Here is a 15,356-nt window from a genome sequence, read left to right as displayed (position 1 = left end):
AAAAACTAAGCATAGAATCTATCCTTAAATTCCTTCCAAGTGCAAATGGGATCCTTGGTGATCTTTTCAGTGATCCACCAATGAGCAGCGGTCCCTTTCAAAAACATGCTAGCATGGCATACTTTAGACTTCTCAGTGAAGTCTTCATCGCTAAAGGCAATGTCAAACTGTGCCACAAATGCTAACACTTTGGAAGCATCATGCTCTCCATGAAAAACATCAAACTTAACAGATTTGTCACCTGCTTTAAATTCCTTGAGCTTTCTAGCATGAGACTCATGGTCTTCTCTTTTTCTTTTCCCTTATCCAACGGGGCAGCCCTATCTGCATGGGCTCCATGGGCCGTCATAGAAGTTTCATGAGGCACGGTGGCAACGAACTTGAAACTCAGATGCATGTGACTTTCTTGCATAAGACATTGTCTCTCCATGAGACAACTCAGAAGGCAAAATTCTTCTAGTAGCAGACCTGTCACCCCTACCATGGGATACATGTCTTGAATGCATGTGACCTTCATGCCCTCCATGAGCACTAGCATCCATATACCTGTCAGGCTTTGTGCCTTGTGGAGAAGATGCATGTCGAGAGGTGGCTGTCACCTCTTCCTTTTGCATAAAAGACCTCAACCTTTGAGATGCAGGATCTCCATGCTTCAAACGAGGTGGATTTCTGAATTTCAGCTCTCCGTCGTCCCCTTCTTTGATGTCACCTTTGTGGAGGAGGTAGGAAAGTGCCAACTCCCTTGGCTTCTTGCCCACTTCCCGTGCCATGTACTCAAGAGTTACATCTACCATTGCATCAACTTTCCTAGCTTCAATGGCACTTTGCACATGGGGATCTTCATGCAAAAATTTAAACTCTTGCTCTTGTGCCTACAAAAGCTTTCTCATATGTTCCATTTCAGCCCTCATTGCATTAGGCTCTTCTTCTAGCATGACTGTCTTTCCTCAAGACAGTTGACCCTTTGATTCACTATCATTAACCCTTTCAAGGGGCTTATGCCTTCCTCGCAAAGCATCAGAACCACGAGAGGCACTAGATGGACCCCTCGAATTAGGCACTTCCAAAGGGTTGCCTTGGCTGTCCATTGTATTAAGTGTGCTAGAAATGGAGTGTCCAATACACAGGTTCGTTTCCCCACTAAGAAGAGGGAAACAACCGTGCTCTGATACCAATGAAACCGATCCCGTCAAGTGGGAATAGACTCCGTTGGACACCCACACACGTAATAGCACAACTTAATATCACAATTTGAAATGGACAACTTAACAACAACTTGAAATTGAAATGAAATGAAATGAGATAGATGGACACCAGCACTCGGGCCGGAACGGGCCGACCCCCCCTCAATATATGATATATTTATTGGGAGTATTTAACAAATACAATGCTCCATGGGTTCAAAGAACCAGATGATGTCCATGTACAAATGAATACAGTACCAAACAAAAGGCTCGAAGTCGACGTTCGAAGTAGAACGACCACTTGCGTGGTCCAGTCTCTACGGTCCTGTGCCTTCCCTGGACTCCGCGGAGAGCGCCCCACTGGTGTTCCAGGACCACGCACAAACAGGCGCTCCCGTACTAACGCCTGGCTCTCCCGATCTCAGCACCTTTGGACCGTGGTTCTCCAAGAGCTTGGACTACCCGGCACTGAACGGGTGTTGCCGTGGCGAGAGTCCCTTATCAGATTTATCACAAAGTACTTTAATTAAATCTGAAAATTCACTTACTTGTAGATTGAAGACCAATACTCATGGTGTCTGTGTGCAGTTACTTGAGAGGGACACCGAGACACAGCAGCCTGTCGAGGAGGTTGAGGAGGGCAGCTTGCTGTGAGAGGCGTAACCACTTGAAGAAGGTGCAAAACCACCGGTAGCCGTCTATGGATAGGAGGTGTAACAACCTGGCTGCTGAGCAAGTGCAGCCACCTTGTAGACGGTACAGCCACCTGTATGGAGAAGAAAGAAGAGTAGTAGCCACCACTTTGAAGAGAAACTGCCTGCAAAAGAGATGAAGCGCACAGTTGACAGCCGCCTGCTGGAGCTGGAGCGCAGCTTGCTGGTGGTGGACAACTGCTTGGCTGCAGAGCACAGCCTGTTGGGGAAGAACACACACACACAGCTTGCTGGTGATAGAGACACAGCCGGCTACTTTGGTAGGCTGTACAGCAAGCTGTAGTGCAGTCGCCTGAGGGTAGAGCGCTGCTGGCTAGAGAACAGGCGCACAGCCGCCTGCTGTGGTAGTGGGCAGCCCACTGAATAACCAACACAACCACCAGCCGTATGAAACAGAGGCGCCTGGCTGCAGCCTGATAGGAGCAGAAGCGTGGCCTTCCGCCTGCTGAAGAAACAGCAGCCTGTGCCGCCTATATGGGAAAGCACATAGCCACTTGTGGAGTTGCAGCCGACCTGAGTATGCACCAGAGATGGTCGCCGGCTATCCTCTCTTACGAAAGATGGTGGAAGCGATCGCCGGTCTATCTACGATGGAGGTGGTGGCTCCCTTTTGTAAAGTTTGGAGTGGATTAAAACCATTTGATTTGGCTAGCTCCCCATGTTTGCATGTGGGCGGCCAGTTCCATGGTGGTGTGGGTAGGTGACCATGCACCCACCCCCACACACACATAAGTGAAGTGTGGCTCCCCACCTTGGCCCCTAAGTGGGTGCCCACTTTTAAGTGAGTGTGAACATACAACCTTATAAAATGAAAGGTTAGAGAATAAACTATTAAACCAACATGTGCAATACACTTACCACCTGTTCACATACAACAAAACTCGTCAGAAGACAGAGCAAACTTCACGACTCATTGGCAGGCGTCCCCGCTCAGTAAGTGACACGACAAATAGGCAAACACAAAAATACAAGTCATGCGAAAACAGTTTCAAACATGCAAAACATGAGTGCATGTGCAAATAGTATCATGGACATATCTCCCATTCATGGAACAAGTACAAAATATCTGTCGACACAAAAATGGCGCGACGTAAAATATAAATCCTGGTCTTCCTATGGAGTGACAGTCCCATAGGTAAGACACAGTTCCAAGCACGAGCCTCCCTATGGAGTGACAGTCCCATAGGTAAGACACGGCACAAATACTGGCTCTTCCATGGCGTGACAATCCCATGGATAGAACACAGTCCAAGTCATACACGGGTGGCACCAGTCCGGCTCCCGTCCATACGACACCATCCTGCTAACACACGGGTGGCACCAGTCTGGCTCCCGTCCATGTCAAGCAAGAATACTGGCCTCTTCACATGAGACACCGGCCTGGCCTCAAGTGAATGAGACACAAAACTGGAGATGGACCAAATGGTCGACCAATTGGTGACAAAGTGTATGTGTGTGAACACCTCTTAAAGGTGAATGTGTGCAAGTGTGTGAACAAGGGCTTATAGCCACTTAAGTGTTTGTGTCTATAAGCAATGATGTCACTAGGTATAGCCAAGTGTCACTAGATTTAGCCGAGTGTTGAGAAAGATATGGCATTTTGCCTATAAAAGCATTGTACCTTATAAAGTTCACATCAATCAATACAAGCATTACATTGTATGTGCCAATAAAGTCTCTTGAGCTTTGTTCTCTTATCTCTCTACCCTTCTCTCATTACTATCATTACTACACACAATACCGTGTATCAGTTTGAACCTCCATAGTTGTCGGTTTGGTAACCCTTAAGATGCCACAAATGGTATCAGAGCAAGTTGTTCTTCCTACTATCCCTATGAAAGCATTGCAACCCCACCGCCCCTACCGGCTTTTCCCGGTGACGCTAGTGCTATTGTCATGTGCATCACAGATGCCATGGACATTCTCAGGGCTAGATCCAGAAGAGGCAAACAGATAAAGACTATGAACCAGAATGTAGGAGCTTCAGGTGTAGCATCTGAGGTGAGCATGGAGCAGGACAAGTGGGATCATGGAGAGGGGCTGTCGGCTGCAAGAAAAGGGATGCTGGCTGCCAGAGGAGCTGTCGGCTGAAGTCAGCAAAGAGGTTGGGCAGCAGGCGCATCAATGACAAGGACCAGCAGTCGGGCAGCGCCAAAAAGGGGCTGTATGGACATGGGACTGGCCGACCAGCAGTCGGCCAGCATAAAGTGTCCCAAGTCCCATATAAAAAGGGGCCTCATGCTCAAGGTTTATTCATTCAAACCCACTAGGGGTTGGGATCACTAGAGGTCCCATAGGGGACAGGTTTTGGTGTTTTACCACCTTTTCAAGGAGGCAGCCAAGGGCTGCAAGATATGTACCTTTTTGTACCATAGTATATACTGAAATTCCAGCACTTCTTACTCTCTCTCTCTACTCTCTCTCTACTTGCGTTTTTGCATCAGAAGGTTTCCAAGAGTGTTTAGGGCTGAAAGAAGACTACCCAGAGCTTCCGCGTGTTACATTGGTATGAGAGCATCAGGCTCAGCAAAGCTAAACACTGATTCAGTCCCATATGATGGTGTACAGGTCCAAGGTACAGGAAAGTACACGGATTCGAAGCCCAAGGCGGGAACACAGATCGGGAAGAACTCCCAGGAGGTTTGTTGGTGGTGTTCCACAGTGCCAGATGGGGATGGCAGTTCCGTGAGCCAGATAGGTTCTAAGGGAACGGTCCCAAGGGAGGTTGATCCTCCAAGGGTGATGTGAGAGTGCCAGACTCAGTTCCAGGAAAGAAGACACCGACGGTGTTTCAGAGCCAGGGCAGGAATGGATTGTGGACTAGAGGAAGACCAGATGCATAGATCTTCATCAGAGACAGAGTGGTTTGGAGAACAGACCGGATTTTCAGAGAAAAAGGTTTGCCAGGGATGGATGATGACAGAGGGACTTCGGGACAGGATTGGGATGATGACAGTCATCCAAGAGCAGGTTGGATTCCCGTCATCAAGTTTAGCAGAGGGGGATGTCATGTGCATCACAGATGCCATGGACATTCTCAGGGCTAGATCCAGAAGAGGCAAACAGATAAAGACTATGAACCAGAATGTAGGAGCTTCAGGTGTAGCATCTGAGGTGAGCATGGAGCAGGACAAGTGGGATCATGGAGAGGGGCTGTCGGCTGCAAGAAAAGGGATGCTGGCTGCCAGAGGAGCTGTCGGCTGAAGTCAGCAAAGAGGTTGGGCAGCAGGCGCATCAATGACAAGGACCAGCAGTCGGGCAGCGCCAAAAAGGGGCTGTATGGACATGGGACTGGCCGACCAGCAGTCGGCCAGCATAAAGTGTCCCAAGTCCCATATAAAAAGGGGCCTCATGCTCAAGGTTTATTCATTCAAACCCACTAGGGGTTGGGATCACTAGAGGTCCCATAGGGGACAGGTTTTGGTGTTTTACCACCTTTTCAAGGAGGCAGCCAAGGGCTGCAAGATATGTACCTTTTTGTACCATAGTATATACTGAAATTCCAGCACTTCTTACTCTCTCTCTCTACTCTCTCTCTACTTGCGTTTTTGCATCAGAAGGTTTCCAAGAGTGTTTAGGGCTGAAAGAAGACTACCCAGAGCTTCCGCGTGTTACAGCTATGGGTGCACCACCTCAGCTCAACCCCCTAGCGGCGTCGCTAGTTTTTACGGGCAATGCGGGTGTCCAAACAACCACCGCTGCCGACGCTTTTGCGGTCCTCCCCCACTGCTCTGCAACACCACTGCTTGTATGCTAGTCGTTGCCCCCGCCTGCTGTTTGCTTCCCGCCGCCAAGCTGGCCGTGCCTTTGGCCTGTGTTACTAATGCTGCTCCAAGCTGAGACACCACCTCTTCTCCACCTGCCTCTCCAGGGCAGCCACATGGAACTCTTCTCCAAGCTGAGACACCACCTCTTCTCCACCTGCCTCTCCAGGGCAGCCACATGGAACTCTTCTCCACAAGCTCCTCCACCTATGCAGCTCTGCACAGCTGAGCCTCCCTAGTCCAAGAGCTGCATACCAGCAAGACGACATTCGACAAGGAGTTTTTTTCACAGTTTTTCACACATATGGTAATCTTTTTACTTCAATACTCATCAAATTTGAGGTCTTCTGCTAGACTCGTCAACTACATCGGATCAAATGTATCTACATCCTACATACTTTGGATTTGTTTTTGCAAGATGGACAAAATCATCAATCTAAAGCACACAGAGTCCCAAAAGTTTGGGGGTTTCTAAAGCATAAGCCCACAACATCAAGATGAAGCCTCTTCTTCGACAAAAATCTAGGGATTTCTCTCCTCTACTTTAAACTTGTCATTTTGGGTCCTCTCCTCTGGCCCCTCAGCCTAAAACAACGGCCCAAGCTTCCATTGCTTGGAAACGACACCACAAGAGCTACATCACCGACATCGGGGGGAGATTCTACCCCGACTTTTAATCTGTTTATGTTTTGACATGATATTATCTTGGCAAAGTTTGCTGCAACAACTATGGTAGTAGAGACACATTCACATACATTAATACTGTAACATGACTACTATGCGAAAGCGTGCTTAATGATGATTAACACAAAGCAATAAAGATTAACGCTAATCACATGCTCATGATATAGAGAAGTAGAGAGAAGGAGAAGAGAGAGACTCTTTACCTACCCTACTCCTACTATATATTACCGAAGGAATGAGTAATTACAATGATTGTCATAGATCCAATGTAGATCTAGACTATGAATGCTATGAATGAACTTATGCTTACTGTCCTCCACTATGCGTTAATGGAAAACGCTGATTTGGAGATTTACGTGGCTGATCCAAACTGTTAGACTGCATGCCCTTGGACTTTGGCTCTACAATCTCTGTCTTTGAATGATTATGAATGACCCATGACCTGCCTTTATATAAGAAAGTGATAGCAAGTCGTAATCAGGTCGATTTTCACTTTCCATAAAAAGTGATCGAAAATGTCATAAAATGTGTTCTTATTTTGCCCATAATATGTCCCAACCATTGGTGCATGTCCTGGGCACCTCCGGGCACCTATAGGGCCACCAAATTGGCTCCAAACTTCCCATATAAGACCTCTAACTTTGCCCTTAAGGCAGTAGGAATAATCATGTCTACCTGGCACCGGATTAAGGTGTGCACACGACACACACGATCAATGCCATGGCCCCTTGAAGACTCCCGAGGCTCGCCCTACAATCCTCCAAACGGCTAGTAGCAAATGGGCACGAGTCATGGTATAGCCAAGTATGTTAAGACATCATCATCCCCTTGCTGGCTTCCTATGTGATGTCCTATTTTAGCTTTTAGGGCTGACCATGTTACCTAGAGGGGCTGGTCACCCCTCACATCATTTCCCACCTTTTTATGGAGTCTTGGGCATTTACCCTAGTTGTGGAGGTCTAGACGGCTACCTCTACATGGGAATATATATATAGTCGGTCCTCCCCTCACTCTTTTTCATTACATTGCATTGCATTGCTTGCTGCAGTCCCTCACATACGAGGCCTTCTTCCCCTCTTGCTCGGGACTTGTATTCTTGTTTGATGATATTGAGCGCAGGTATACACCTGTGTTTCCTCTCCCTCTCTCTCTCTCTCTCTCTCTCTCTCTCACTCTCTAATATGTTTCCACTTTCCATCTTCCGCTATGCATTCTATCATGGTATCAAACTGCCGGTAACTTGCAGTGTTGGATGCTCCCTCCTACGTTTTTCTTCTCAGTCTGGCTGCTGGTCAATCTGCCTCTTCCAGGCGCTTCTCCACAGCAGCTTGAGGTCATCCGTTACTGGTTTTGACCCCTGAGATCCCTTCTTCACCTGTCGGCTGCTCTGTTTCAGGGCAGCAGCACCTTGTGTGCTGCGTTTTTTTCTATAGGTGTTTTGCAGCAGTTTTCATCAGCATCTATCCTAGTAGTGTCGTCAGCCTGTTCTGTGCAGGACAGCAGCAGCATATGTGCTGCATTTTTTCTCCTACAGGTTTTTTGATGCTGATTAGCTGATCTGAGGCTTGGTGGTACCATACTCTTCTGTGTTTCCATATTCTGCCCTGTCTACAGCCTTTTACCTCTGCATTTTTTTCAGAATTCCAGCCCTAGTGGCTGCGTTTTTCTGGCCTGATCTTGCTGGTAGCTCTACCTTCACCTGGGCTTCTTCCGTTGGACCCGAAGGTACCTTCTCTTCAGCATTTTTTCCTCATATGAGGTGTGGAACCTGGTTGGTGGCTTGCAGCCCTCTAGTTGGCTGCGTTTTCTTCTCCAATAGACACATATCACATGCAGAGGGGGTTTTGTGTGGATTGTGGCTTTGGTGGTACTTGAGGAGGACACTGAATTCTGATTTCAATCAGCTGATTTTGGAGCATCTATACTTGCATTTTGTTCCTGGCCTACACAATTACCTAGTTTCTTCATGTTCCTTGCCTTCTGTTGGCGGTGGAGTGCTGTTTTTTGCTGGACAACAGTGTTTTGGCTGCGTTTTGCTTCCCCAAGGAGTTTTCTACACTCAGAGGGGGCCCATCTCCAGCTGCTTCACTTGAGGATCAGTTTCAGAAGCTGTTTTGTATCTGTGGAGACTTTCTTCTGTGACAAGAGGTTACAGATTTTGGAGGAGAGTACTGATCTTTTCAAAGATCCTGCGCAGAGTTTATTTTGTTCGAGCCTGTGTTCTTTGCAGTGTTTGCAGAGAAAGGAGGGTGTTTTGCCTACGAGGTGTGATCCTTTCACATGGATCACCCGTGTGTTGCTGATTCTTGGGATCTGATTCTACTTATAGAAGAGTCTTCTGCTCTCAGTGATGCTTTTGAGGACTTTGTTACCACTGCACTTTATATTCCTGTTTCCCTTCCTCATTGCGAGGAGTCTACCTCTGCCTCTCTTTGTGATGCTTCTGAGGATGCCCCTCCCGCTGCCAGTTTTGCATTGGGTTTGATGCGGTGTGCAAGTTTATTGTTTTGGAGGATGGACTTTTGGACCCGGTGGGATGCTTTGTATTTGTGGTTGCTAACCGTGCCTGGAGCACAGTGGTACTTCCAGAGTTTTTTGGATTTGGATCAAAATCAGGTTGGGCTTGTACAAGTCCGACGACATCATTTTTCAGAGGGGGATGTGGAGTCTTTTCATCTAGTGATGCCCACCTCAATGGAGTGTGCTTATGTACAGCATTGGGCAACTCATGGTACGAAGTTTGAGCAAATGGACCCCATCTTTTCTACAGAGTCTTTACATCTTGCAATGCCGACCTTTTCAGAGGATGCTTCTTTTCACCATTTGGCAACTCTTGTTACAAAGTTTGCGCAGATAGACTCAGAGGGTTCCAGTGAGGAGTAGCCTGCTTCTCCCAGGATTGATTATCTACAAGATCTGGTCTTGGTTGGTTTTGAGGTTTTTCATACCTTCTCTAGGGTGGAACACGACATACGACTTCGGGGAGTGTTCTTACACTTGGGTTTGGCACCATTATTTGGAGCAGAATGTTGCAGCCTACTTGGTTGTTTTCTTCCAAAGGAGCGGTGTACCTAGCAGCTTGTTATGTTGCTTTTGTAGCTGAGTTGCTGAGGAGATTGCTTGTGGAGCCTTCTTGGTACCTATTCCTGCAGTCTTTCATCTATGATCGAGGACGACCTCTCTGGCTTCTTGGAGTTCACTCAGCATCTGGTGCTAAGAGGGGGTGTTAGACATCATCATCCCCTTGCTGTTGGCTTCTTGTGTGGTCCTATTTTAGCCTTTAGGGCTGACCATGTTAGCTAGAGGGGCTGGTCACCCCTCACATCATTTCCCACCTTTTTTTCCCCATTTTATGGAGTCTTGGGCATTTACCCTAGTCGTGGAGGTCTAGTCGGCTGCCTCTACATGGGCATATATATAGCCGGTCCTCCCCTCACTCTTTTTCATTGCATTGCATTGCTTGCTGCAATCCCTCACATACGAGAACTTCTCCCCTCTTGCTCGGGACTTGTATTCTTGTTTGGTGATATTGAGAGCAGGTATACACCTGTGTTTCCTCTCTCTCTCTCTCTCTCTCTCTCTCTCTCTCTCTCTCTCTCTCTCCCCCTACGTTTCCATCTTCCGCTGTGCATTCTATCAGAGTATGCACCTTGTTCACGAGGCAAGGGTCGCCTCCTGCCACTCCAATATGAACCGAACTGTGAACAGACTCCCCATTCATTATGATGTCTCAAGATGACAAGAATCGGGTGATTAGATATGATTTATTCGGACTATGCAAACAAGGTACCTGGATCACAAGACATGAGACACTCACACAAACGGCAGTACTACATGGATACTTTCATGAGGCTTACAGAGGATGGTTTCATACTAAGGGGCAAATAACTTGACACATACATGTCACATGCCATGCGGATTACACTGGGCCAGCTTCGGGTGTCATCACACCGCCTAAGGATAGAAACAGGGAAAGCCACGCAAATACCTCATGAGGAGAGGATTTGCACTATATGCTAGAGGGAGGCACTATATGCTAGAGGGAGGTCATCAGAGGAGCACACTCCATATGCAGATGCACCATATATTATGAGATCCAAGGGAGGTTCCACTGTCTCTTGAGAGAGAGGTTTGGATGCTTATCCAAGATCATGGATTATCCAGATCAACGATGCCTAGGCCTCTTTCTACTAGAGCTTCATCGCCACAAACTCACTGATTAGGGAGTTCAGACCTCATAGGAGATATCCACCCCAACCCTAGGCGACCATCACTCAATTTTTCCAACCATAAGAGGACGCCACACCAACCATAGACGACATACCCACAATCTCATCAAGCCACACATTCTTGAGTGCCCAACCTCCCACCAAACCCCACTCTGGTGTGACGGGCCACGGCACTACGAGCCTGATGTCCTAGACTCCCTAGACCTCGCCAACAGCACGAACATCAACCCCAGCTTAAGGAGATCTTGGAGAGGCATAGAGACACCTTCCCACGCCTAGCCGATCTACACAGCCTTCTGCATGCTACCCCCATGCTTGATATCCTTGATGGTCCCCTCCTCATACTGGGGGGTTAGCTCCATACGCTGTATGATGATGATGACCCCATTTTGTATCATTTGGCTTGGATTTGACATTCCCAGCTCATAGCTCTACTCATTGTCTTATTTTGTATCATGACAAGATTACATGGACACTATTGTATCACTTTTGGTCTCATAGACCCATTGGGTCTTTTGAAGACGTTTAATAAAACTTTCTTTCTTTCTCTCTTTGCACTCTCATTTATCATTACATTGTGCTATCGTCAAGAACCAAGGGCTGAAGGTATTTATCAAACTATACTCCCCGTTTGTAAGCTTCCGCATGTTATAGCTTGGTCCCCCTCTTGTTATATGTAGATGACAGTGTGTATTTCAGATTGAACCAAGGGACTCTATAGGCATTTGGATGCATTGCACACCTTCTGTGTGAGCAGCTATATCTTATGGTTAACCTTGGGAAGACCAAGGTGATGATCTTTAACACCTCTCACCCAGTGGCATCCAGACATCATTTCACCTACATAGAAGATCCAGGGGGGGTATTTTCACACCTTACATATACCTAGGAGTCACTTTCACTGACCCAATGTTCAACATGTGCCTTGTAGCCTATCATTATGGTAGTGTGTGGGAAAGCCCCCTAGGTGGTAGATGCACTTTTGCATATGGTGACGTACATACATCGCCTCCACACCCCCGATAGACTCAGGTTATCAAGGGTTGCTTGGGAGTCCTCCCCACAACAAGCAGAGATCACGTATGGTATTTGAGGGTCACTAATTGGTTTCTCACACAAGGACTCCATGGATCGCCTAATGTCGTTTTAGTTTAGTTTAGATGCCGCCGTCATCCGCCTCACCCCGTCAAGACACTAATCGGATCATCTGGTTAGATATCCTTAGCTTACACATCCACAATATCACTAGCTTCTTCCAAATGTAGGATGGCAACAGCACTCGGGGATCTAGAGAGGTACCTATGCCCACAGATCCACCCTGGAGGTCTAGCCCCCATGTCCCACCTCAACCTATTGGAATCTAGAGGTACATATGCCCACAGATCCACCCTAGAGGTCTACCCGTCCCCATGTCCCATCTCAACCCATTGGAATCACCTAGCACCATTCGAGGATCTAGAAAGGTTACCTATGCCCACATATCTACCCTGGAGGTCTAGTCGCCTCATGTCTTACCTCAACCCACCTAGCTACAACGCACTCAATATCCACGGCCCCAAGTCCACGATAGCTCATCGTGGGAGTATCTCTATATTGTTGGAGAGCTAGTAGTCATAGACTCACCTCTGCTAGGTATTCTGGATGGATGAGGATGATGATATTGTAGGAAAACACACTTTCAGATAGTGACACGTGTGACCACCGTCACTACTCTTGTACTTAGGGTGTACTTCTATTTTTGCACCTTATCCCAAGAAAGAAATGTGCTCTCATTTCCACAACTCATACACGTTGACTACTCTGTGTGTGTGTGAGTTTGCATTCTTTCCCTTCTCAATACCCAACAATGGTATCAAAGCCCAAGGTTTAACCTGGCTTGTCTCAGCCCGAATTTCGTCATTACACACCTGCGAGTGTGTACCCGTCAATACATCCTCACCCTCCTCCATAGAGTTCATACTGTTATATCCATACAGCTAGGGTTTCTATACACGTCAGTTGTACCCAATAGCTTGCAACACCGTGAAGAGCTGAGGGGAGACGTGCTCCATAAGTGCAGATACCACATGAACCACCTACTCAGACTCAAGAGCAAAGAAGATGGAATACAAGGGATGCACAAGCCATGTCTCTCATAGTTTTGTCGATTAAGGGGTCAATTATACCACATATTCCATCATGCAAGACTGCCAAACAAGCTTGGGACACTCTGGACGCCGTGTATCATGCCATAAATGAGACTAGAGATGCATATTTGGGTAGGTAAACCCAAGAAGAAGGGCAAATGCCATTATTGAAGGAAGCGAGGTCACTACATCAGACTTGCAAAGGAGAAAAAGAAGCATCTGGCAATGTAGTTGCAGAGGATTCTAGTGCCAAGAAAGAAGAGGTGTCTACAAACTTTGCGCAGGATGATTGGGCTTTTCTCATATGCAGTTATGATCCCTCTAAGCACGACATGCCTCTTAGTGCGTCAAAGAATTCTGATACTATTTGGTTCTTTGACAGTGGTACCTCTAGACACATTATCTCCAGAGAGGACCTGCTCATCAGCTTAAGGCCAGCACCATATGGTAAAAGAGTCTCATGTGCAAATAACTCTTCTTATCTCGTGAAGGGAGTCATAAAGATTGTACTCATTGCTGCTAATGAGAGAGACCTTGCCTTCATGATGTGTTGCATGTTCCAAGAATTGAAAAGAAACTACTTTCTATTTCTAACTTTGCTAGAGAAGATCTAGTGGTGAATTTTGAAGATGACAAATGTACAGTCAATGATCATGAGAAAGACCATCTGATCATGACATCTGGAACATTATACCATCAACTATATTAGCTAGATAGATATGAGAGGCAAGTGCATACTAAGTGACTACCAATACTCTTGCAATGAAAGATGCAGAGTTGTGGCATGCTCGGTTTGGGCATGTGAACTTTGGTAGTTTGAAGCTTTCAAATGGTTTCAAATATGCCGTATTTGGAGCCACCAGTTGGCCATGTTTGTGAGGGGTGTATTTTGGGCAAAATGCATTGGAAACTGTTTCCTAAGGATGGATTGGCGAGTGTTGTCTAAAAATTACAGTTTATACACCGTGACATACGGGTTCTATGAGGACACCATCATTTTGTCACATTCATTGATGACTGTTCAAGGTTTGCATGGGTGTATCTGTTGTGGCATGTTCGATTTGTGATATGTACCTAAAAGCTAGCCCTTGGGGTTAGGGACTAATCCAACAAGATTAGGGGAGCCCTCAGATTAGGAAAAGCAAGCAGAGTCATGTGGCTATTTATGACTGGACTATAATTTATAGCTAAAAAGAGGAAGCCTGAGGTGGGGCTGAAGCTGACGTATCCAAAAGTAATTGACTTTATACCAATCAAACATTGTCTTAATTTAAGAGACATTGATGAAAGAACATGGAATGGATTTGAAGGGGGGAAAATCAGTATGGAGGGGTTTCCAACTTTCCAAAAGGGCAAAATGGACCAAAATAATCAGGCTGCTTCCTAAAAACACCAGATGAGCCTGGCCCACTGGCACCGGACATAGTGGCAAAAAACAACACACGCCAAGCCCGAGCACCATCATCATAATCACCACAATACTATACAATGTTGTTCACTACTAAACAAATTCAAAAGAAAATTGAGAGAGAGAGAGAGAGAGAGAGAGAGAGATGATCGCAAAATTCACCCAACAAGAAAAATGTTATTTGACGGAGAATCCGGAAGAGGAGCTTACAGGGTACTGCAGGAACGACTGGAAATCCGGCAGCGAGATGTGGAGGAGGTGGGCGATCTCAGCGCGCTGGTGGGCTGGAAGTCGAGGTCCGGCAAGCAGGGCGGCCTCCACGCTCTGCAGCAGCTGCCTGTGGGAAACCATGGCCGTCCCACGAGCCAAGCCCGCTCAAGCTATGAAGCTGTTTTGGCTTTGCTGTAGGAGGTTTTCAGGGTTTTCCCTCCATTTGATGTTTGTTGTCTTAGGGTAGGTTCACACGTCTCGGGGATAAAACATTTTTCTATAGAATTTGTAGAATTAGAAGAAAAAAAATCTTTTGAAAACAAAATTCACATTTACAAATGGAATGTTGTAGGTTCGTTGTGTATAGTTTGTAGGTTTTTTTTATGAACTTGGGTGACCTTTTTGAACACCTTTCAAGATCAACCTTGTGTGTCAAAGATCCTAAGATGGGTCCCACAAACAGCAAAAATGCGCTTACGTCTCATTCCATGCCCACCTCTTGGATTTTTCTGCTGGATACCAATGCTCCATGCACCCTCATATTGTATTGTCATGGCACCAGTGGCTAGTTCATGTTTGTACAACTCCCATTATGAGAAGTAGTCATGGTTAAGTAACCCGAGTGCCCAACATCCCCGTATTCATACTGAGAGATGGCCTAGGAGGCCAAATGGTTTAGAGATGATTTGGATTAGATTTGACACACTGCCAAATAGCCTGTATGCTACACTAGACCGTTATCTCTGATAACAATCCACATATGGAGTAGGTACACTTTACTATAGTATTGAGATAACAGTCTACACATGGAGTACGTATACTTCTACTCTTGGATGCCCTGTGGGAACCGAACGAGGCCCAAGATCATGGTCGTGGGAGGTAAAGCCCCTTGAAAAGAAATTTCTAGTATACCTTTACGAGTCACGCCTACTCAGTAATGGTGTCACCAACTTGACCACGGACCGTTGCGGTCATGTCATGGGGGGGGGCCACACGTATACAGGCCTATATAGATAACATAGTTCATCAATCATCATT

General features: G+C 46.6%; 1 protein-coding gene across 1 annotated transcript in view; it reads right to left on the bottom strand.

The window, feature by feature from the left end:
- Nucleotides 1–14,564, bottom strand: part of EMB3142 (nuclear pore complex protein (DUF3414)) — a 96,242-nt gene extending 81,678 nt beyond the window's left edge. The window contains exon 1 of the mRNA XM_086783137.1: nucleotides 14,319–14,564. Coding sequence (XP_086639263.1) covers nucleotides 14,319–14,459 — 141 coding nt within the window. The 5' untranslated portion in view covers nucleotides 14,460–14,564. The remainder of the gene's footprint in view (nucleotides 1–14,318) is intronic.
- Between the last annotated feature and the right edge of the window lie 792 nt (nucleotides 14,565–15,356).

This window comes from Cibotium barometz, chromosome 45, assembly GCF_041138505.1.
Source record: "Cibotium barometz isolate CiBa-2024 chromosome 45, ASM4113850v1, whole genome shotgun sequence".
Classification (NCBI taxonomy): Eukaryota; Viridiplantae; Streptophyta; class Polypodiopsida; order Cyatheales; family Cibotiaceae; genus Cibotium; species Cibotium barometz.
This window is presented reverse-complemented; position numbering and strand designations above follow the sequence as displayed.